Genomic DNA, 25,370 nt, shown 5'->3' on the forward strand with positions numbered 1-25,370 from the left:
AAGCAAAAAATGAAGTCATTCATAATCACAAGCAGGTTACCATCTGATGTGTCCTCTCTAGGTCTCATTTGTGCCTTTTCACAACTAAGCATCCATTTTTATGTAAGATCATACAGCTACGTATCATGCTGTTTCAAACATCATGAATATTTACCATTTCGACTGAAGCCAAATGTCTTCATAGGAGGCGGAAGACTTCAATGCTGTATGATTTTCTTCATCTCATTGCTCCAGCAGAGAACAGAGAACATGGGCAGCTTCCCAAGAACAGCTACCACAGAACTCACTCCCCAGGTGGCCTCCAGCCACCTCAGCACTTGGTACTTTGGAAATGGGGCACAAGGCCTTCAGCGATCACACCAATAACCTTTCTATATCTCCCCGACTTCATGCTTCTTAAGGACAAAGAGGGGGTGTCTACCTCACAGAATTGTGAGGAGTAAATAACATTATATGCATAAAAGGCTTAATGTAGTGCCTGGCCCATTGTAAGCACCAAGTGCCTTGTGGATACTATTAGCTATTACAGGAATTCGTAGGCTCATGAATTTTTTTTAATTGACCTAATTGGAGTGGTGGCGGGGCGGGGGCGGGGTGGGGGTGAGGTAGAACAAACTGAGAAGCTGAAGAAAAACAAAAGTATTTCAACAGCTGTTTATTAGTCATTTTAGAAAAGGTGAAAGTGGACAGTTGTCTAAATAAACTAAATTCCCCTCATTTAAATACAAATATTTGTGGATACATGTGTACACTTAGATACACATAGGATTCTGGAAGAATAGTTAACAGATAACAGTGGTTATCTCCAGGGACGCCTTGACCTGGGAACAGCAACTGGGGAAAGACTTTTAAATTTTTGCCAGGTGTCTATATTATCTACTGAAAATTTGCAATTCATTTTAAAATTAATCGCTGCTAGTTTAAAATCTATCCTAAATTTTGTTGAAGGTGGACAAACTGAAATTGAGAATGGCTGTTTTCAGTTTTTAATTGTCGAGCACTGATACCGCCCCCTAGCGCCTGGTACCCGCCACCACAACTTCTTTGTTAAACCCTGTGCCAAGGTGCTTCGGTCCTGAATCTTTGTGACCCCATGAACTATAGACCACCAGGCTCCTCTGTCCATGGGATTTCCCAGGCAAGAATACTGCAGTGGGTTGTCATTTCCTTCTCCAGGGGATCTTTCCGACCTAGGGATGGAACTTGCATTTCTTATGTCTCCTGCATTGGCAGGTGGATTCTTTACCACTAGGGCCTCCTCTGAAGTCCTGTGTGAAAGTGTTAGTTGCTCAGTCGTGTCTGACTCTTTGTGACCCCATGGACCATGTTCCGCCAGACTCCTCTGTGCATGGCATTCTCCAGGAAGAGTACTGGAGTGGACAGTCATTCTCTTCTCCAGGGGATCTTCCTAACCCAGGGATTGAAACCAGGTCTCCTGCATTGCAGGCAGATTCTTTACAGTCTGAGCCACCCTAGCCAGGCTCAATCTAAAATCCCCTGGTTAAGACTATGAGTAGTTAATGCATTAAAATACTGAACTATTACCTACTCATATAGTCCAACCCTGTCATGATCAAAAATCTAGGCACTGTGAAGAATGCCTACAATAACTCATGCCTCATTCTTGGTGGACAAGTGAAATAATAGATCATTTGCATTACAATATATGCATTCATTTTTTTTTTCCATTCTAGACAATTACCTGAAGCAAAAGGACTTCTCTGCTTTTTCAGTTTTATCTTGTGTACATCATTTTATTTGTATTAAATCATCATTTACTGCAGTAATTTCCCTCTCTTCATTTGTTCAAATAGAGGTGTTGTTCCACATACAAACCTTTTATGTATTTAGGTAAAAGTTTCTGAACTTTATTTCATACTTTTTAGTTGTTCTTTATGTTATTTATTGTCATGTTATACACTTTTAAAAGTAATGTTTTCATTATTTTAAAGTATGTTCCCACTGTAAAGAAATTTTGGCACAGTAAAGCATAATGAATAAAATAAAAGCAAGACCTAACTCTAACATCAACAGATAACTACTGTTAACATTTCTGTTTTCCTTCGGTTTCTCTAATGCTTTTCATTTTTAAACACAGTTTTCACACTGAATTTTTAAGTCTACAAAGTACATTTCCACTATCATATATAAACATCAAGTGTTTGTCCTTGTCAAATATTGCAAAGATATCATTAGAAACTGTAAGGCATGTTTGGATATAAGGGCAAAGTTCATTCTGAACATACACACACACACACACACACACACACACACGCAGAGTTAGTATTGGAAAATGTCATATTTTGTTCAGATACATAACCACTGGGTGTGTATCACACTGGAGGTCACATTTTATAGTCATTCAATAATCCTCATTCAATAACCTTGTATCCTTGGCCTTTGACAAATGTTTGGGCATTGGATGGAATTCTTGGGGGTCTGGCCTAGCGACTGAAGGTGCATGACTAATGGGACATGATCCCAGGCAAGGGAGAAATCCAGTTCGTGGACCTGAGAGGGGAAAAGAAGGGCCGAGCTCAGATAGGTCTGAAACCTGAGCGAGTGGCAACCTCATTGTTTAATTATATTTTTCTTATTTTACTTCTGGATAATTTCCCCCATTTGGGAGAACAATTTCGATCACCAACTCCTAATACAAGTTCCCAAGCAGCAACGGGCAAGGATAAAGGGCTGGTGGGCGTGTTCCCCGCCCAAGGCCCCTGTTGGACCGCGCAGAGGCTGGGGAAACAAACCCACACCCGGAGCAACGGGTATAAAGAACCCGGCCACGGCTCCAGGCTTCGTAGGGGGAAGCGCTCTCCTCGTCCATCCTCATCCGTGTTAGGTGCAGTCCGGGACACCAGGAAGATGGCACCGGCTGGGGGCAAAAATGTCAAGAAGGTGAGTGTGCGGGGGACCCAAGGGTGCTCTGGGTTTAGATCGGCCAGCCCCGCACCCCAGCCTGGAGAGATCAGAAGGCCCCCAGCCCCACCCCCATCCCCAACCTGGGGAGAGCAGAGGGCCGCCCCCCACCCCGAACTGCTGCTTCGGAACACCAAGGCACCTCTGAGCCCCGACCCCTGTCCTCTGACCACAGCGCCCTCTAGAGCTGTGTGACCCCCCCAATTCCAGGGCACCCCTAAAACTCTGAGTCCCGCACCCCAAGACCAGAGCACTCCCCCAAGATGTGGCTCCTAGACCCAGAGGTGCGACTTCTCTCCCCTCCGGCGGTGGGACTTGGGGTCGCCTGCTGGGCACCCTGGGTTCCTCTGGGTCTGCGCGCACCCCTCGGCGCCCCTAGCAAGAGAAGGCGCGAGCCTAGGCTGCGACCGTTTCGTCTTGGGGACCCCACCCCGCAAGGTTCTCGCCAGTCCTAAGGCTCTGCCATTGGTTGGATGATGGTAAGTTTTCGCAGGCAGTCTGGATTTAGAAATCACAGAACAGTGTACCGTGCAGGCCTCGAAAAGACTGTTGACGAAACATTAAGCACAATGGCCCTAAGATACTGAGAAAGGACTGCTGAGTTTCTAAAATAAACACGCAGTAAGATGCCCACCTTTCCCTTGGGACTAGTCTTTCCGTCCAGACTGTGGGCCTTCGGGGAGTGGGGGAGGGAAGGGGTGGGTGAAGGGGTGGATGGACTGATAATAAGGTTACAGCTGGAAGCGGGATGAGAAGGACGGAGGGAGGAGGGAGTATCCTTGCCCCTTGGGTGTCAGAGCGCCCGGCCCCATGTCTGGCAGAGGCCCGGGAATGGCAGGGAAGGAGACAGGGCCGGCCAACTATACCCGTGAGGACAAATTCATTGCCAGACATGCCTCTAGAAATGGGTTGTACCTAGTTTCTAAGGGGATGACCCCGCCTCAAGAACACCTCCACATAAGGAAAAACAAAAATTAATTCAATTAAAAATTTTAAATGCCATGAAGTCAAAGATTTAAGATGTTGAGATGGCAATTGCTTATAGACTGTCACCTGTTCAATTCGGGGGAGAATTTTTGCCAATCCCTACATCTACTAAAATAATGTATGGCTGGAAAGGATGATTCCCATAGAGATTTTTAAAATATTTTTGCTTTGGCCCCATTTGCATTGCCATAAATTCTAATCCACTCCCCAAACTCACAAAATGAAACATTTTAAAGGATTACTTTAGCAAGATGGACATAAAATGAGGAGAAAAAAGTTTCTTTGGTAACCTGGTTTCCACCCCTATGTCACTGTTAAAATATGGATAATACTATGTCTACACTTCTGATTAAAATTAAAATGTTACAAAGCTAACACTTGTTCATTATAAACAACTATGAACAACACTAACAGCAGTGTCTGCTACATTTTGATGTATATTCTGCTAGTTTGTCTAAGCAAATATGTACTTTTTAAACAAAAACAGTCTGATATTAAACACATTGCTTTGCAACACCTTTTCACAAAAAATGTCTTGAGCAATTTCTCATAGCACATTCCATTTTAAAACAAAAAAAGGAACAGAAAAGTCTGAAGTTCAAGTTATTTAAAAACGCAGTAGACAAGTCCATTCTATACATGTGCATCTCCATTTCTGCCCTGCAGATAGGCTCATCAGTACCATTTTCCTAGATTCCATATATATGTATTAATAAATAATGCTTGTTTTTTCTTTCCAACTTACTTCACTCTGTATAACAGGCTCTGGGCTTCACATGTGCTTAGTCAGTCAGTTGACTCTGACCCTTTGTGAACCCCATGGATGTAGCCCTCCAGGCTGCTCTGTCCGTGGGATTCTCCAGGCAAGAATACTGGAGTGGGTAGCCATTCCCTTCTCCAGGGGATCTTCCCAACCCAGGGATGGAACATGGGTCTCCTGCATTGCAGGGAGATTCTTTACCATCTGAGCCACCAGGAAAGCCTAACAGGCTCTGGGTTCATCCAAACCCACACAACACTGTAAATTATCCTCCAATTAAAAATAAATAAAATTTTATAATTAAAATGCAGTAGAATCCAAGTGTTTTTCCTGATGAAATTGTTCAATAAATTAGTGGACAGCATGGTAACTGAATCACCACTAGCCACTTTGCCACCAAATATCATATTGTTAGTTATGCTGTACATCCAGATGTTGTGGCACTAAAGTCTGAACACACACACAAGAGTTCAATGAGAGTTTCTAGGTGACTGAAAAAAATATGAATTATTTCACGCAAATTAAAATTAGTAGCCAGTCATATTTCATGTATTTGATTGTTGTTCATATTTTTATACAACTGTACTGATTAGCAATATATCCATTTTTCTTATTAATTGGGTCATAATGATCAAAGTTGTAGTTCTAAGATGTGACATTTAGACACATTGTAATCATGACAGGTATTTGGATTTCAAAATTGCATGTGGTGAATTCTATACTTTGTAGTTGTTATCTCACGGACTTCAACACTTGAATTTTTTCTATCTGGAAAAGCTATTCAGGAATAGAAAACACATATATGTGGAATCCAGGAAAATAGTACAGATAAACATATTGGCAAAGCAGAAATAGAGTCACAGATGTAGAGAACAAACTTATGGTTACCAAGGAGGGAAATGTGGGGTGGGATGAACTGGGAGATTGGGGCTGATGTATGTACACTACTGTGTATAAAATAGATAATTAATGAGGACCTCTTGTTTAGCACAGGACACTCTACTCAATGATCTGTGGTGACCTAAATGGGAAAGAAATTTAGAAGAGCAGATACATGTATACATATAGCTGATTCACTTTGCTGTGGTAACCTAAATGGGAAAGAAATTTAGAAGAGCAGATATATGTATACATATAGCTGATTCACTTTGCTGTGGTGACCTAAATGGGAAAGAAATTTAGAAGAGCAGATACATGTATACATATAGCTGATTCACTTTGCTGTGGTGACCTAAATGGGAAAGAAATTTAGAAGAGCAGATATATGTATACATATAGCTGATTCACTTTGCTGTGCAGCAGAAACTAACGGAACATTGTGAAGCAATTGTAAAATTACTTCACAATTAAAAAAGAATAGATAGCACAATCCTCCTGTTTTACTGCTTTAAAGTAAAAATGTTTCTTTTCAGATGTTTCTTTTCTCTGAGCACCAGCTGTTGAGTTCACATGGGGAGGGGCAGAAGGCGATAAGGACTCAAGATGCCATTCAAATTCTTATGAATGCCTCTCACATATTTTTGTAACCCTTGTTATATCAGCATTTATTAACCATTAATGGCAATAAATGGAACACAGTAGATATGTACATTCCAGGTTATTACTTTACATGATTTTTTCAGGGCTGTCCCACTCTCCTCTCTCCCATTTAAAATCAAATCTAGATACTATTTGAGGGTAAAAGAATCAGTGAGCCCTCTAGGGGCTGACCTGGGAGACTGTGTAAATTACTCAGAGACTCTGGACTTTGTAAAATCAGAGAGAGGTTTCCCTGGTGGCTCAGTGGTAAAGAATCCGCCTGCAATGCAGGAGTTTCAGAAGACACAGGTTCTATTCCTGGTCAGGAAGATGTCCCGGAGGAGGGCATGGCAACCCACTCCAGTATTCTTGCCTGGAGAATCCCATGGGCAGAAAGGCCTGGCAGGCTACAGTCCACAGGGTCACAAAGAGTCAGACACAACTGAAGCGACTTAGCATACACAAGCACACAAAATCAGAGTAACCTTTTACTTTAAAATTTATGATATTTTGAAATAAAAAAATGATTCTACAAGAATATTACTAATTCACAAATCGCTTTAAAAATATTAAGTTCAAAGTTGCTGTTCTAACACCAGGGTAATGATTGCATGTACAGTAAATGGAATAGGTATGCAAGTTGGACTAGAAATCAGTTTACAAATATTTTATTTACTGGTCTCTTCCCAGTTCTCTCACTTGCAGAGAGCAGGCCGTGCATACTTACAACTTTCCGGACAGCATAATGCAGCTGCTGTTATGGAAACTGAATTTTAACACCAAAGACATGGCCAATTGATTTGGCCATCTTTGTGGTGGTATATTCTGCCTTCTGTTCTCACCAAATATATTTTGACTTTTCAGTCTCAAAACGCCTTCATAGCGTCATATGCCACTTCAACTTCTTTATAAAATATAATCCTCTCTTTTGTTTATTGATAGAAAAAGGAGAAAGACTTTAACAGTCACCATTTTAAGAATGTGTGCTTAAGTATTCATTTGAGGCTTTACAACAAAACCTTTTCATTTAATCTTTCTGAAGATATTTATTCAAACATAACATCTCCCACAGTATCCTTCAAATACTATCTAGTGTGTTCTGAAAAGCCCCCATCCCTGGCACATACACATGGAAACACAAGCTTGCATTATACGAGCATTCTGATGGTTTGCCTTATAGTCACAAATTTCTGAATAAAATATATATGTATTTTCTGAGAATTTTAAAGAAATCATACTTCTCAACAATATTTTCTGAGAATTTAAAAGAAATCATACTTTTAAACAATATGGGAGCAAAAGTTCTGTTGTAGAAATGAGTAGAAAATTGTATTTAACATTCAAATATTTCATTTATCCATTTTCTCCCTCCCCCGCCCCATAACTTTAGGGCATCCTAGAACGGCTAAACTCTGGAGAGGTCATCATCGGAGACGGAGGGTTTGTCTTTGCGCTGGAGAAGAGGGGCTACGTGAAGGCAGGGCCCTGGACCCCAGAAGCTGCTGTGGAACACCCAGAAGCAGGTTGGTGCACAGCTCTATTTTAAGCTCTCGTAAAAGACCACTGTGCTGACCCATGCCTAGGAGCATGCCATCAAGCAGATGCCTCCATGCTATGGTTTCCAAGTATTTATTATTGCCTGCTGGGCACTGTGCCAGTGTATAAATATAGATCCACCTGCTGGGTAAATACCAGTGGCCCCTCCTTATTTCTGTCACCTGTGTCTACCTCTTGCTCCCTGCTCCCTGCTCTAGATGAGTCTAGCACCTGGCTCTCTTCCTCCTCCTCTGCCCCTACCTACCTCCTCCAACACTCTAGATGACTCCAACATCCATACATGTGATTCATCCAGCACTCTTCCTATTAGTACCCTGACTTCCTCTCCAACAAACGTTCTTCCTTCCCCACCTCAGCAACCCACTCCATCAATAGCTGTCCACCTCTGAAATCTCAAGGACAAGTACTGCATTCTCTGACCACGCCTCCTCCTATCTTTTCTGCTCATTCTTTCTAGTACTCCTGTTCTTCAGTCTCATCACATCTGTCCTTCAGTGAGTTTTAGCCATTCTTCCCCATAAGTCCACCTTCCCTCCTTAACCCACTTTAAGTTCCATGATACAGCATCAGTCACCGTCTTGCAGATAAGCCCTCTTCCATTATATATTTGCCAACTAGTTAAATTCATTGTATACTAGCTCCACCCTATTTAAATTCAACCATCTACCTATGCTGCATCTGTATCCACAAACCTTATTCTCACTTTATCTTCTTGATTACAGATCTTTTTGGCTAGGAAGGGAGGTAGGATGCAGTCTGAAAGGAATAAATGTTGTCTTCAGGGCCTCTGTATCATCCTTAAGCAATAGAGAAGGATTAATCTTTAAAAGGGGAGGAAATGGGCCACTTCTACAGGCCCAGAGAGTTCAGGAGGATGTGGGGCTCTCAAGGTTGATGGGTTAATCCAATTATGTCTTTATTCCAGGTCTCAAGTCCCATTTCTTCCTAATCAGATCTTAACTTTTGGCAATAGAATACTTTTCTGGTTGAGAACTCTCAATGGGTGGGTGTTCTAGCTGGCCAGAAAGAGATCTGACTCCAGAACAATGTTTGAAGAGTAATTTCCTGTGGCTGGTTGTGGCTTCAGCTCTTGCGGGTCAGACCAGTCAGGAAACACATTATGAAGCAGAGATTTGTGCTCAAGAGTTCTACTAGGAAGTATTTTCAAGAAACAGTACCTCTAAGGGAGCAAGGGAAGCAGGATTGAGCAGCAGAAAGAGCTCAACTGTGATGAGTTGCAACAGAGGTCCCAGCCAACCCCTCAGGGGGCTTCAGAGTTGGACAGGCCCCTCAGAGTTGCCCCAGATGGAGGCAAGGGGGCTAGTTTGTGCTCTTCCCCTGTGAATAGACCAAGCCCTACATACAACCTTGATCTCCCCTCCCGCTTTGGGCTAAGGCACTTCCTAAGGAGGGTCGGTTGTAAGTCAACAGCAATCAACACTTGGAAAGAATCTGAATCTTTCAGAGGAAGCCAGAGTTCTTGTGAATACTATATAAGATAATAAACAGTTGTTTTTTTATGGTAAAGGAGAGCATGTTTCCATGAATTCAGAAATGAAGGATGGAAACTAATGAAGAACATAATCAGAGACAGTACAGCTTTCAGATCCAGTACAGACTCTGCTGCTGCTGCTACTGCTAAGTCACTGCAGTCGTGTCCGACTCTGTGCAACCCCATAGACGGCAGCCCACCAGGCTCCCCCGTCCCTGGGATTCTCCAAGCAAGAACACTGGAGTGGGTTGCCAATTCCTTCTCCAATGCATGAAAGTGAAAAGTGAAAGTGAAGTCGCTCAGTCGTATCTGACTTAGCAACCCCATGGACTGCAGCCTACCAGGCTCCTCCATCCATGGGATTTTCCAGGCAAGAGTACTGGAGTGGGGTGCCATTGCCTTCTCCAGTACAGACTCTAGACCCAGACTAACTGGATCAAATCCTGACACAACCACTAGGTTGTATGGCCTCGGGGAAATTACACAGCTTCCCTGTGTATAAACTGAGATAATATTGACATCTTCCTCATGAATTTGTTATGAGGATTAAATAAATTATATGTGCAGTATTTAAAATAGTGTCTGTGCATGTTAAACATGACAAGTATTAACTACTGTTATTATTCACTTGACCGAGTTGTTTCTTATCTTGTTAATATTTTTGGCTGTATTAATGTATTTCTTGGAGATGGTTGGGTGGTATCACTGACTCAATGGACATGAGTTTGAGGAAACTCTGGGAGAGTGTGAAGGACAGGCTTGCTGCAGTCTGTGGGGTGGTAAAGAGTCAGACACGACTTAGCAATTGAACAGTCTGTTTCTTGGTTGTATTCATCTATTTCTGCTAGAGAAGTACAGAAAGGTGTTCAGTTCACACAGTCCCTAAAAAGTATCAAAAGTAAAAGAGCTATAGTCACACTGTGAAACCTAGCAAATGTACACAACTTTTATATGTCCAAATAAAAGTAGAAATAATACTGTGTGCTCTACTATTAAAAAAAAAAAAAGTGAAATGAGGAGGCTTGGGAAGCTAAACCAATGCTGCTGTGCTGCTGCTGCTGCTAAGTCGCTTCAGTCGTGTCCGACTCTGTGCGACCCCATAGACGGCAGCCCACCAGGCTCCCCCGTCCCTGGGATTCTCCAGGCAAGAACACTGGAGTGGGTTGCCATTTCCTCCTCCTATGCAGGAAAGTGAAAAGTGAAAGTGAAGTCGCTCAGTCGTGTCTGACTCTTAGCGACCCCATGGACTGCAGCCCTCCAGACTCCTCTGTCCATGGACTTTCCAGGCAAGAGTACTGGAGTGAGGTGCCATTGCCTTCTCCAAAACCAACAGTAGATCTCAAATTTTAGATTCACCAGTGGAGTTTGCTAAAAATTATAAATTCCTAGCCCCCATTTATAGAAATTTCATCAGGTTTTGAGGGGGTCCAGGAGCCTGCATATTTATAATACCTGACCCCAAATAATGGCAAGGTGAACCCCACTTTCAGAAGCACTGCATTAAAGGGATGTAAGAAACATAGTGGAGTAATTAAGACCTCAGACAGAGGATTTCTAATATATCCATGTTTTGTTTCTTAAGGTTTGAGTGTTGGGGTAAACTCAGAATGAAATATTTCTTGGGCCAAACTGACATTAACAATAAACTACCTTTGCCCAAACTCTGCCTTGAAAACAAAATAAGACTCTTGTTTAAACTGCAAGTTTCAATTTTGTGAGTCAAATTTTCTTTTTTAAAGTTACACATTAGAGGAGCTCAAGAGAAATTGCTCTGATTTCCTTTGATTTTATTAATGCAGAAACAGCACGTTTGATCTCTTGGCCATTTGTGTCTTGAATATTTTAAGCTTATTTAAATGTATTGAGCATTTGCTCTACTTTTTCTTCTGGGAGCTGCCTGCTTTTTCAAGAATTAATGAAAACTCCATAGTTCTGAGTTATTAGATTTAATCCTTTCTGCTACAGATTGACATCCCATATATTCAAGTCTGCCAGCGCCTAGATCAAACTCTGTCAACCCCAGTGCAACTCCAGGATGCATCAGAAAAGACAAATCTCCTGCTTGTAAATGCATCCTCATAGAAACATTTCATAGGACCTCAGATGTATTTAACCTGTTCAAGGAGGGGAGGGGTGAAAGGTGTTTAAAACCAGGTGGCGCTAGTGGTAAAGAACCCACCTGCCAATGCAGAAGACATCAGAGACATGGGTTTGATCCCTGGGTTGGGAAGATCCCCTGGAGGAGGGCATGGCAACCCACTCCAGTATTCTTGCCTGGAGAAGCCCACAGGACAGAGGTGCCTGGAAGGCTACAGTCCACGGGGTTGCAAAGAATCAGACACAACTGAGGCGACTTAGCACGCATGCACACTCATGCTCTAAATGAGAGAATGATCTGTGTCATGCTGGTTTATGCAAATGAGTTTATTTTCTGCAGGTGCTTTTCTAATTTTGAGTGGGTGATAGCTGGAATTCTTATAGATTCTGATAAGTTTCCCTGCAAACTGAATGACACCCAAAACATTTTTGTAAGATTGGTGCCTGGGCTTGACTTTTGGTGGCTGTAAGCAGTGAGGAAAGGAAAGTTATGCTACAGATCTACCATCTCTTATCCAAGCCCTTGTGGGGCCAAATGCCAGAATTTGAGGGAATTTTAGATAGTTAATACGTTACATATGCTATATATTGTGTAACACTCTCTTTAGGGTCTAAAGTGCTCCCCCAACCTGCATCAAACACATTAATACTCTTTTTGCATCAATATATATGACTGCTGCTGCTGCTGCTGCTAAGTCACTTAAGTCATGTCCAACTCTGTGCGACCCCATAGACGGCAGCCCACCAGGCTCTGACGTCCCTGGGATTCTCCAGGCAAGAACACTGGAGTGGGTTGCCATTTCCTCCTCCAATGCAGGAAAGTGAAAAGTGAAAGTGAAGTCGCTCAGTCATGTCTGATTCTTAGTGACCCCATGGATTGCAGCCTACCAGGCTCCTCCATCCATGGGATTTTCCAGGCAAGAGTACTGGAGTGGAGTGCTGTTGCCTTCTCCAAATATATGACTACTCACTCTAAATGGGATACAGTTATAAATATCCTCACATTAGTTCAAGTCACTTTGCTCCCAAGTTATTTTGCTACAAATTTATTATCCCAGTGAAGAAATATTGCAAAATTCTTTTGACTTTTTAGAGTTAGCTGTGGAATTCCAAGGAATCACCTTTCTCAAGAAAATTTACTAGGTAAAAGCAATGTTCTATACATATATACCTGGATCATGTACATATATGATCATATATATATATGCATATACATGTATGCTGCTGCTGCTGCTAAGTTGCTTCAGTCGTGTCCAACTCTGTGCGACCCCATAGACAGCAGCCCATCAGGCTCCTCCATCCATGGGATATTCCAGGCAAGAGTGCTGGAGTGGGGTGCCATTGCATTCTCCGATATACATGTATACACAAATATATACTTCTATAATATTGTATATTACATTGTATGTCAAGTATAATACATACTTTGTAATATTTAGCTTCTATGATGCTAAAATGAGACTAGTATAATGGAGCGTTTAAAGCTATAAAATGAATATAATTAGTATAGGTGTATCATTGTTTTAGGAACCAGTCACATCCTATATTACTGGTTACAGGATAAAGACTCAAGAGTTTTATCCTGAGAGGATAAAACAGAAACAGAAAATAGAGGAAACAGAAAATAGATATTGAGTGGATATCCAGAAATCACCAGAGTAATTCTCCTACTGAAGTTTATGCCAAAAGTTGTGGTTCTTGCACTCAGTGGAATTAGTATTGTATTTGGAAATGAATTTGGGTCTGGAAGGGTTTGAGGAATCTGAATATTTAATTGTTCCCAGGTGAACCTAGTAAGATCACACTTGGAGAAGCTCTCCATTTTTAAGAAGCATGAAGGAATAATCAAATCAATTAAAAGTGAAAGTTGTCTTCACCTTTCTGAATCACTGCCCTCTGGAAAAATCTGATAAAACTTATAGGCCCTCTGAGAACCATAAAATGTTTGTACATGCAAACAATTTGCACACTACTCCAGGGTTTTCGTTTTGTGTTGTACAGTCTCTGGAAATCTATCAAAGGACCAGCTGGGTGGACTTGTTCTTCATAAGAAATTCTGTCACGGAGAACAGGAGCCAAGTCTGTAGTCCCTTCTCCCCTACTCCAGCCACACCACTGTGTTTTCCTGATTACTCTATGTAAGGGTTTTCAGTTGGTTCTGTTACAAATTAAAACAACTTTGAAACTCCCTAATTTATGAATGTTTTCAAGTTCCCACTGAGAACTAAAGTTCCCACGATTTTAAAAGCAAAGATTTGGCTTCAAACTTAGGAATCCATTTTCTGAAATACACTACAGGTCTTTTTTTTTTTTTTTTGCCTCACCTTTAAGTCCAGTTATAAACAAACACAAACAGAAATGCTTCCTATGTTCTTGGCACTCTACTAGGCATCTAGGCTGCAAAGCCGCCAGACTAATCTCCAGTCTTAGTCCCTGAAGGACTAAGAACACCAGTGTCCTGGTAATTTTTTAGACGCTAATGTGGTTGCTCCCAAACCTGTGCATTTTATAGGCCTCTGAAATTTAGAAATGAATTTTAGTGTCCAAAATACAACTGCTGATTTCTTACTCTGCCCAGTCATTTCTCTTGACAAAAACAAAACACCAAGTCTCACTATTATTTTATAAAAGGAACATTCTTCTGCTGTCTTGGAATGGTGATGCTCAACAAAACTGAAAGTAAGAATCAGTTGGGAAACCTTTCCAAAAAATTGCCTGTGCCCTACCCTGAACCAATTAAATTAGAATATACATGGATTTGACCCTAACATTCATAATTTTTTAAAAGTTTGCAGGGCTATGTAATGGGCAACCAGAGTCTATGACCACTATTTTAGAGCAAAGGATAATGGATAACTCTTAAAATTGCATACATTTGATTAAATAGAAAACAAAAACATCCCACTATATTTCCTGCAGCCATGAAAGCTTTGCCACATGGTATTCATCTGTGGACCTAGCTTGGTAACCTTGCTCCAACCCTGCTATCAGAATTATTTCTCAAAAACACTGAGCTAATCATATTAATCAATTGCTTTAAAACCGTTGATGTTTCCCCAGTATCTATGGTCTGGAGCCTAGAGTCCCTGGGACGATGTGCAAGGCCATTTGCACTCTGTCTGGCAGCCCACCTCTCCAAGTCTGTCTCCCATCACTTCTCCAGCATATCCTCAGCCCCGGCCATTCAGGCTGCTTGTCATTCCCCGAAAGGCCAAGACTGTTCCTGCCTTCTTGTCTTTGCTTGGGCTGTTCCCTCTCTAGGGAATGCCCTTCCCCATGTTCTTTGCCTAGCACAATCGCTGAGATGATTCCTCCTCTGTGGGACCTCCCTCTTCCCTTCACCCCACACTGCTGGCAGAGATAATCTATTGCTCCTAGCAAGAGACTCCATATCGACCTCTCATTAGCCCCCAGGATGAGCAAATGCCAGGCAACCAGGAATTTAAGCACATATTTTCATTGTTTATCTAAGAGCCTTCTGAAAGCATCACAGGCTGATAAACTGATAGCAAAGAATGTCTTTCAATCTCCCAGTTCGCCAACTTCATCGAGAGTTCCTCAGAGCTGGCTCGAATGTCATGCAGACCTTCACCTTCTATGCCAGTGAAGACAAGCTGGAGAACAGGGGGAACTATGTTGCAGAGAAAATATCCGTGAGTATCACCATACTGTGTCTCAGGCACGTGCATCATCAACAAAGCTCCCAGAGAAAAAAAATGTTAAGCCTTGTTAGAGTTTCGTTTTGTTTTAAACAAAACAGAAATGATGTATGTGTGAATAATATTCTTAGGTCTTAGCTAGAGTCCCCCAGATTAACAGAAAGGCATTTAATGAAGCAGATCAAAGAACTGTTTAACTATTAATAATTTTCCAAGTCTTTTGACTAAGTTTTTGAGTGAGTATCCTTACAAACTCTTAGATCTTTACAGTATTTTAATGTGACAGAATAGGAGAAAGGTCATATGTGGCAGGAATCAGTGACTCTAGAATATTCCTAGTTGAGCTACAATTAACTGTGTGATGTTGGGCAAACCATTTACCTATCCCATCATATCAATAACTTCATCTCTAAAATGAAAAAGGAATTCTAAAATCCATGCATCTGTGTGATATTTTGAGGACAAGAGTCAGTTTTTAGGGTCTAAATACTTCATAAAGACCTTACTTGTGATACATTTATCTGTTAATTGAGAAAGTATATAATGACAAAAAGTCATGAATTCTGTAGTTATTTTAATTGAGTTTATTCTTATTAATCAAAAAAGCAAATCATCATCACCACCACTATTTGCTAGGTATTCTTCTAACTGCAGTTTAAGCATTGGAAGATATCAGATCCTTTTATTTATTTACTTATTTTGGTCACACGTTGTGGCATGTGGGATTTTAGTTCTTGATCAGGGATTGAACTCAGGCCTCCTGCAGTGGAAGTGTGGAGTCAACCACGAGGCCACCAGAGAAGTCCCAGAAGATACCAGATCCTTTTACGGAAAGACTTTTACACTCTCACAGATCTTTGGTATAAATGTAATATTCCCTAAATACCATCGTAAGATTTATTTTTTTATCACTGTTATTGGCAGTGTTGTTACTACAAATTGTTCAACTCTGTAAAGCACTGAACTACTCCATCACTGTCATTTTCTGAAATCAAATCACTGTTGTAACATACAACTGAGATGTAGACATTTGAATAACAATTTTGCTTCAATTTCACATGAAAATGTAACCATACTGTATATTCACCCTTTTTAGGGGCAGAAAGTCAATGAAGCCGCTTGTGACATTGCCCGGCAAGTGGCTGATGAAGGAGATGCTTTGGTAGCAGGGGGTGTGAGCCAGACACCTTCGTACCTTAGCTGCAAGAGCGAAACTGAAGTCAAAAAAGTCTTTCAGCAACAGTTAGAGGTCTTCGTAAAGAAGAACGTGGACTTCTTGATCGCAGAGGTAAATAGATACTATCAAAGATGAGACGAGTACACTTCGTACATTTTATCTGCCTTTACTCTCATGAGGACTATTTGGGGTTAGGTACCAGTCATGACTAGTCCAGTAATACTTATTTTCGAAAACTTCTTCCAGTTTAGGGCTTCAACTAAATGTGATTCAGTTGATGTAATATAGCATTCTTCAAACCTTTGGACTGCAATTCACAGAAATCACCATTCTATTCTGTTTTCAAAATGCTGCTGCTGCTGCATCGCTTCAGTCGTGTCCGACTCTGTGCGACCCCATAGATGGCAGCCCACCAGCCTTCCCGTCCTGGGGATTCTCCAGACAAGAACACTGGAGTGGGTTGCCATTTCCTTCTCCAATGCATGAAAGTGAAAAGTGAAAGTGAAGTCACTCAGTCGTGTCCGACTCTTAGCGATCCCATGGACTTCAGCCTACCAGGCTCCTCCGTCCATGGGATTTTCTAGGCAAAAGTACTGGAGTGGGGTGCCATTGCCTTGCTAATGAATCACAACTCAAGAGTTTAAGAAACAGTCATCTGGGGATAATTAGGTTAATATGCAATAGGATAAGTTTTCAAATTATTTGGGGAAAAACAAAATTAAAAGTACTTTGACTTTAACTTATTTCAGTATTTTGAACATGTTGAAGAGGCTGTATGGGCAGTTGAAGCCTTGAAAGCATCAGGGAAACCAGTGGCGGCAACTATGTGCATCGGCCCAGAGGGAGACTTGCACAGCGTGACCCCTGGCGAGTGTGCAGTGCGCCTGGTTAAAGCAGGTGATGATAGATTTTGATTGGTTTGCAACTAGTGTGTCTTTTAAATGACATACAAACACAGGTCCATCTATGAATCACTATATACTATTTTTGTTACAGGAAAATCATTCATTTACTTTAAGAATGCTGATACATTATTGCATCTCAAAGAGAAAAAGTGTAAACAAAACAAAACGGTACACCCATCAGCCTTTTGAAAGGGGCAACTAGACCTACACTGAAGGTTTAATATCTAGAAGTGAGAAGAATTTTGGTAAATCATAGAGAGTATTAGGACAAATTATGTTTTACTTAAAATTTATCTCAAGTTGAGGCTTTAGATATTCATATCTTTCAAGATGGTTGCCCTATTTGCCAAAGTTTTTCCATTTTCCATAAATTACTGGTATGCTTAACTTTTTGTAATTGGTATCATAAAATTTAAAATCCTTTGATATGAAATATTGAGTATTCAATTTATCTTTTTATATAATTTCCATTCCTAATATGGGGTTTCATTTCAGTTAGGGAAAATTCACAGACTGTTTTCAAAGCTGCCTCATTTTAAACCTGAGGAATAGCACAGTGTCTATGGAAAAGTCCTACTCACTCGGTGAAGTAGAGATTTTTATTGGCTAGTCTTATCTAGCCAATCAAAATTTAATTTAATTTCTCATCTTTATCCAACTCTTGCTATGTCATGAAAGTTATTTCATATTTGTCACTAATAATTACAATTATTTAGGTTTAGGATGACATTGTAGAATCCGAATTTCTGATTATAAATACAAAAAATGAGGAGAGCGCATCCCTGGTGGTCTGGTGGTTAAGAATCCACCTCGAAATGCAAGGGGCACCAGTTTGATCCCTGTCCTGGGAAGATCCCACATGCGGCAGAGCAGCTAAGCCCATGATCCATAACTACAGAGCCTGCACTGAGCCCATGTGCTGCGACTACTGAAGCCCGTGCACCTGGAGCCTGTGCTTTGCAACAAGCAATGAGAAAGTCTTACTTGCTCAGTCATGTCCAACTCATTGAGACCCCATGGACTGCAGCCCTCCAGGCCCCTCTGTCCGTGAGATTCTCCAGGCAAGAATACTGGAGTGGGTTGCCATTCCGTCTCCAGGGCACCTTTCCAACCCAGGGTTGGAACCTGCATTGTAGGCAGATTCTTTACTGTCTGAGCCACCCCTGAAATGAGAAGCTGGCAACAAAGAGTAGCCCCTCCTTGCCACAACTGGAGAAAGCCAGCATGCAGGAATGAAGACCCAAAAATTTTTAAAAATTTTTAATGGGGGGAGAAGCCAAGTTAACATGTTTCAAAAAGATCAGAGGAGGCCCTCATCCTTCCAGTTGTTAGCTGGCAGGGATTCTTGGCCTGTGTCTCATCCTTTCCTCACCTGACTTCAGAGTAAGTGGCCACAGTGCTTGCCGTCACTGTGCCCTGTTTATATTCTTTATAGAACTTACCCGATATCTCATTTGTTTATGTCTTAAACGTCTGGGTCTCTCACTAGACTGTAAAATCCGAGAGGGCAGAGACTATGTCTGCTTGACTCAGCACTGAGTACCCTGTGCCCAGCATACCACCCAAGCACATATAGGCTCCAAGTATCCATCTCACAATTGAGTCCATCTTCCAGTGTCGTTAGTCCAGCCTCGATGTGTCCTTACATAGTCACTCCTACTCCAAGTGATCACTTCCTCCCAGCAGCTTTAACACTTTCTATTTATAAAAAGACATATTCTAACCTGTGAGAGTCTTAATAGGGTTCTGGAGTTACACAGAGGTAGAAAATTCAGTTTTAAACCAAGCGAAGCAGTCTCTTGACTGCAGACCTTCTCAGTCCTTTGACGTGTTCATATATATTTGCAGTCTCCATGAAGGGGCTACAGTAAAAAATATATATATATATATATATATATATATAGACTACTCCTAATGTAATTGTTCATAGAATCTTATTTTCATTGAGCAAACCTTTGGAAACCCTGTGCTAAATTATAAAATCTTTTGTGTCCTATATTTCTCCATAACCCTTTACAAGGACCTTTGTGCCTAAATGACATCCAACAAATAGCCGACATATGATTAATTCATTAGTGTAATGAAGTCAAGAAAAGAAAGAGAAACTCTGACTACAGAATATTCAAAAAAGAAAGTGGTCAGGATCCAAGTGACCCTGTTCAGTAAGCTGTTGAATATACCAGCCTGGAATCCAATGGAAAGGTCAGGGTTAGAGAGAAAGCAGCTTGGGAGAGTTGTGTATGTAGATGGGATTGAGAGCTTAGGGTAGACAAGGAAGTGTAGATGCAGAAGAGAAGATAGCCCAATGGAATCCTGTGACAAAGCAGGATTGAAAGGTTCAGCCTTGAGGAGGGGTTAGCACATAGCACTCTAAAAAAAGCAGCCAGGGAGGTAGGATCAATACTCAGAAAACAAGGGAAGTTCTCAGAAGCGAAGAGAAGGGGAGTATTGAGGGAGTTGAAGGGAGAGTGCCACTTGGATAAAAGTGGCTGAGACGTTGAATCAGCTGAGGACAGAGAAGGGACTACTGGATTTGGCAAGATTGAGGTCATTGGTGCCCTTAACAAAAACTGATTCAGAGGAATGATGGGTAATGAGGCCTGACTGGAACAAGAATGAAGAGCAAACTGCAGGCCTAGGCCTGTAAGGACTACTAAGATGCCTGCTACCGAACACTGGAGATATAGCGTGTAGCATCAGCTCTGCTGCTCTGGGAATCTAGATGTTGGTGTCACTCTCATTATAGCCAGAAAGATTCTTTCCTTTCCTTGTTCTTGATAACTCTGTATTCAAGATGCAAAATCCTAGGCTGTGAGTTCATCAAAAAAAGAGTCCTTTTTGGATGTGGAAACAAACCAAGTGTCCAACTAATGAATAAACAAAATGCAGTGTGTGTGTGTGTGTCTATCCAATGGAATATTACTTAGCCATAAAAATGAATGAAATTCTGACACATGCTTCAACAAGGATGAACCTTGAAAACACTGTATTAAGTGAAATAAGCCTGTTACAAAAGGACACATACTGTATTTCATTTACATGAAAGTTTCAGAAAAACCTTTTCCTAAATTACATTCTGCTGTTATGCCCAAGAAACTCAATAATGCTTTAAATTGGCCTGGTGAAAGGGAACATTGATTTATTCCTCAGATGAGTGGTATGGTCACCACAGGTGCCACTGGGCAGCTGGGAGTAGTGAAAAATTATTGTGCTTTGCAATGTAATGTCAAAGATTGAAAAACATGACTATTAAAATTTGATGGTATGTGGAGGGAGGTGGGAGGGGGGTTCAGGATGGGAAACACATGTACACCCGTGGTGGATTCATGTTGATACATGGCAAAACCAATACAATATTGTAAAGTAATTAGCCTCCAATTAAAATAAATTTACATTAGAAAATAAATAAAAAAATAAAAATGGTTAACATAAAAAAAAATGTAAAAAAAGAAAAAGGAAAAAAACCTCTAATAATGTTTGTTTCTTTTCCAAAAAAGATGGACCGCCAAGTGTTCATAAATGACACTTCAATTGTATCAGACTCTTCAGAGCACTTTTCAGAGAAAGCACTTGCTGCCTGTTAGTCATTCTTGCCCAAGGGTAAGATAAGTTTGCAGGGGCCAAATGCTATCCTTCTAATTCACCATTCCAAATTAAAGCTCCCCAACTCAGAGTTGACCTCCTGGTATCTGGTGAATCTCTAAAGCTAAACTGTTCTTCCCCTTGCAGGAGCTTCCATCGTGGGGGTAAACTGCCATTTTGACCCCACAATTAGCTTACAGACAGTGAAGCTCATGAAAGAAGGCTTGGAGGCTGCCGGACTGAAAGCCCACCTCATGAGCCAGCCCTTGGCCTACCACACTCCTGACTGCGGCAAGCAGGGGTTTATTGACCTGCCAGAATTCCCCTTTGGTAAGAAAGCCATTTTATAAATCATCTCAGGGTCTTCATGTTAGACAAATTCCAAATAAACCTCTGGCCATAGAGCGTTATCATGGTAAAATGATGGCAGCATATCTCCTCATCTCTTGGCCCTACTTCTTTCCCTGCAGCCCCAAAACTTTTAAATTAGACATTAGGAAACACAGGACCAGCAAGCAAAAAGACCTCTGATTTAAAGGTAAAATCAAAGGTGAGTCAACACCTGGGTAGACAACCAATTCATCACACGTGGAGTTTGGTAAGAAGAATGCCCTCCTGAGCGGGATCAGTGAAGACTCTGCTTCTGGTTCTAGCTCTGTTGCTTAGTGGCAGAACCTTAGCAAAGGTCCGTAGTTCACCCAGATCTGGATTTTCTCATCAGATAAATAAGGTTAGGCCAAGTTATCACCAGTATGCTTTTCTCTTATTTTGAATGCTGCTTGAATACTCTAGCTATATCTGAGTTGGGGGCGAGGGCAGAGGGAAGGTGCCATCACTGGGTTACTGTGTAACAGATTTGAATGAACAGACCAAAGCAGATGATGTGGGGTGAACCCTTGCAGTCTGAGAAGAGGGATAAAACTTGTGTGGGAAGTGGGCCGTGACTCTACCTGGAGAATCAAGCCAGAGGTGAGCCTGGCCTGGCCAGCCTACTATTTCATTCTAGGGTCCTTATCTCATATTCTAGAGGGACTCTAAAATCATCAGTCTAGAAGAACCACAGAAGAAGAATGGCAAGGCATTTGTGGTTTTATTGGTGTAGAAGAGATTATTGCAAAATTTAGTGGCTTTAAACAGCAAATATTTTTTATATCCCATAGTAGCTGAGGGTCATGAATTTGGGAGAGCTTAACTCGGAGTCTCTTAATAGGCTGCACTCCAGACTCTTGCAAGGGTTATAGTCACCTGAAGGCCTGATGGGAGCTCTTTCAAGCTCTCTTAGTTAGCTGTTGGGAGTCAGGGTCAGTTTTTTGCTATCTGTTGCCTGGAGCCCTCAGTTTCTTGGCTCATGGGCTTTTCCACTGTGATACTTGAGCATCTCACAGTGTGGCCACTGGCTTCCCCTGGGATGAGTGATCCAGGAGAGAACAAGGCAGAAACCCTAATGTCTCTAATGATCTAGCCTCAGAAGTCACAAGCCATCCCTTCCATCATACTTTATTGGTCTCACAGACCAACCTGATGTAATGCAGGAAGGGTCACCAAGAGTGAGACCATCAGAGGGCAGAGATCATTGGGAACCATCATGAAGTCCCGCTGTCACAGCTGTTTAAACTGGGCATGTCAATGCAAGGTAGCTAATAATTTTTAAAAGTTAGGAACTGAATATTTATTTTCAGAAATATAAGATCTTATCTAATTCATTTACTGAAAATAACATTTATTATAGCTATTTATTTTGAATATCTTTACTGAAAGAGAGCATCATTTATTACAGGACTGGAACCCAGAGTTGCAACCAGATGGGATATTCAAAAGTATGCCAGAGAGGCCTACAACCTGGGGGTCAGGTACATAGGTGGGTGCTGTGGATTTGAACCCTACCACATCAGGGCAATTGCAGAGGAGCTGGCTCCGGAGAGGGGATTTTTGCCACTGGCTTCAGAAAAACATGGCAGCTGGGGAAGTGGTTTGGATATGCACACCAAACCCTGGATTAGAGCCAGGTAAGAACCTTAAACTGTATTTGCCAAACCAAACTCACACAAATTATGAATACATCCAAGTGAGGTCATTACAAAAAGTACCGCCAATTTGCAGTGTAATGACAAAGAATCATTTAGCCTCTTCAAGTTCTGTCACAGAAATATTTATAACTTTAGCTTTATGGAGTGATTTCTGGAGAAAGCTTTAAGAATATAGAATATAAATAATGTAAGTTGCAACAAAATGTGATATCACACTCTTGGAAAGTACCATCTATGTAGTGGACACTAACAGTGAATCTGTTGTTAGGAGTCAAGTACAAATATTAATTGCTTATTCTGTGCCAAGCACAATCCTTGGAGCTGGGAAGACAGTGGTGAATGAGATTAAAAAGGTCTTTGCTCTCAGAGCTTACATTCCATGGGGGATGAGGAACAAATAAACAAATAGATTTTCACATCAGGCAATGTGCAGGGTACTAGGAATATAGAAATGAAAGGCTGTAATCTCTGGCTTAGAGCCTCTCACAGTCTACTGGAGGGAAATGGAGAAGAAAGCTGATGTATTATGCTGTAGTTATCTACTTAAGTAGAGGCATGGATGAAGAAGGCAATGGCACCCTACTCCAGTACTCTTGCCTGGAAAATCCAATGGACCAAGGAGCCTGGTAGGCTGCAGTCCATGGGGTCGCTAAGAGTCAGACACGACTGAGCGACTTCACTCTCATTTTTCACTTTCATGCATTGGAGAAGGAAATGGCAACCCACTCCAGTGTTCTTGCCTGGAGAATCCCAGGGACGGGGGAGCCTGGTGGGCTGCCATCTGTGGGGTCGCACAGAGTCGACACGACTGAAGCGACTTAGCAGCAGCAGCAGCAGCAGAGGCATGAATAAAAAAGTAACAATGAAGAGAAGAGAATAACTGTCTCTACCTAATAGATGATGTAGCAGAAGGGACTTTGGGGCTAGATTTTAAAGAGCTAGGTAGATTTCCACAGAAGAAGGAAGTGGGTAGAAACTGCCCCCCAAGCAGAGGCAGCAGTTTCACTCTATTTGACCAATGTTAGTTCAACAAAACTGTGTCGGACAATGCCACCAAAGGAGCAAGCTGGGCAAGGCACAGGCCTGTCTCCAAGGAGGGTAATAGTCTAGCAGGCAGAGAGATAAAGAGCTAAGTTCAGCTGACATAGTAAGTCAAAGATGAAGATGTACACAGGTGCTGGGGGTCCACACTAACGGCCACCAGCGGAAAAAGTGGGAGGGCTGGTGAAGAATTTCCCACGGAACTAGTGTCTGAGCTGAGTTCTGAAGGACGAGTTACTTTGCCAGGTAGGAGAAAGGCCTAGAGGGAAGCACTGGGTGGGGGTGCCGAGAGAACGGTATGCTGAGACATTAGCAGTTTGAGAACCTCAGATTCAGAATTTGGTAGGAGACACACATCCGGACGGGAGGTGGCATCTGCTCCCACTCACGAGGTCTGGATGACCTTATCCCAAGGCAGTGAGGAGTCTGAAGGGTCTGAGACCAAGTTCCATTCCCAAGTTTCAGTAGCCTGGAGACAGGGAAACCTATGAGGAAGTCTTTTCTGCAAGAGACCAGACCTGGCAAGGCCTGGAACTAGGAGCTGATGGAAATAGAAAGGAGGCAGAGGCGGGATCTCCGGGTTGAGGGACGCAGAAGCAGCACTGGCTTTGGGAAGAGCAATGAGTGTGGGCCTAGGTGGCTCAGGAGGTAGAGCCAGAAAGTGAGGATGGGGAGGCGAGGTAACTTAGCAAGTGTCCTTGTTCTAAATCCTTAGCTTTTGAACCTACCTGTATATGAAAAGAAGGAATTCAAAGTAATTTTAGACCTACAGATTCTGGGGAAAAAGAAAAGATAAATGTGTTTCAGAGGACACACTCTCAAGAGTCCAAAGATGCAGGGTTCTAGCTCACAGCCTGGAGAGAGACCCTCACGGTTTCTGTGTGTTTTGTTCACCCAGGGCCAGGAAGGAATACTGGGAGAATCTTCAGATAGCCTCGGGCAGGCCGTACAACCCTTCCATGTCAAAGCCGGACGCCTGGGGAGTGACCAAAGGAACAGCCGAGCTTATGCAGCAGAAGGAAGCCACAACGGAGCAGCAGCTGAGAGAGCTCTTCGAAAAACAGAAGTTCAAGTCTGCACAGTAGCCTCGATGGAAACCATTTTTAGTGACTTCCTCCAAGCTTGGGCCACAGTTCCAAAACTAAGGAAAAGATAGTTAAAAGGCAATGCTTATACAAATGCCAGCTTACGCGTGAAGATTGACAGGAACTGAACAAAACAATTATAAATAACACTTGACCATTTTTTAAAAGTATGTATTTAGAACTTGGAAGCAAAATGAATAAAAAGTAAATCTTAAACTGGCTTACTAAGTAAACCAGGTACACGGTATTAAGGAAATCACTGTGGCCAAGAAAAAATAATTTGGACAATAGTCCTACTTTAAAAATTTCACAGGCTGGTAAGGAGGATGAGATGTGAGCTGTCATAAATGGTGTAGCAACCAGACAAGTGCAAAGTGCTATAGGAAAGTGACTTTCAAGCTTTTTGGAAATGGCCCTTAATGAGAAACACAATTTATATAATGACCTGGTAAGGCACATGTACAACCATTGAAATAAAATGTGATCCATTCTGATATTTTTAAATTCCATTCCTTTCTGTCCTATTTCATTAATAAAATATGCTGGTTAAGGCCTTTTAAA

General features: G+C 41.8%; 1 protein-coding gene across 2 annotated transcripts; it reads left to right on the forward strand.

Annotated features, from left to right (window-relative positions):
* The first annotated feature begins 2,368 nt into the window (after positions 1 to 2,368).
* Positions 2,369 to 25,370, forward strand: BHMT (betaine--homocysteine S-methyltransferase). 2 transcript variants are annotated; one of them, XM_019968097.2, is made up of 8 exons: positions 2,379 to 2,901; positions 7,578 to 7,710; positions 14,868 to 14,986; positions 16,089 to 16,280; positions 16,919 to 17,066; positions 20,804 to 20,986; positions 22,434 to 22,662; positions 24,623 to 25,370. In XM_019968097.2, exons 1-8 carry the CDS (start codon positions 2,476 to 2,478, stop codon positions 24,807 to 24,809), a joined length of 1,617 nt encoding a protein of 538 aa, XP_019823656.2. In that variant the 5' UTR covers positions 2,379 to 2,475; the 3' UTR covers positions 24,810 to 25,370. The 2 variants fall into 2 exon arrangements, with proteins under 2 accessions (XP_070652978.1, XP_019823656.2); XM_070796877.1 differs by lacking the exon at positions 16,089 to 16,280 and having other exon boundaries at positions 2,369 to 2,901.

Source organism: Bos indicus, chromosome 10 (genome assembly GCF_029378745.1).
Source record: "Bos indicus isolate NIAB-ARS_2022 breed Sahiwal x Tharparkar chromosome 10, NIAB-ARS_B.indTharparkar_mat_pri_1.0, whole genome shotgun sequence".
NCBI lineage: Eukaryota > Metazoa > Chordata > Mammalia > Artiodactyla > Bovidae > Bos > Bos indicus.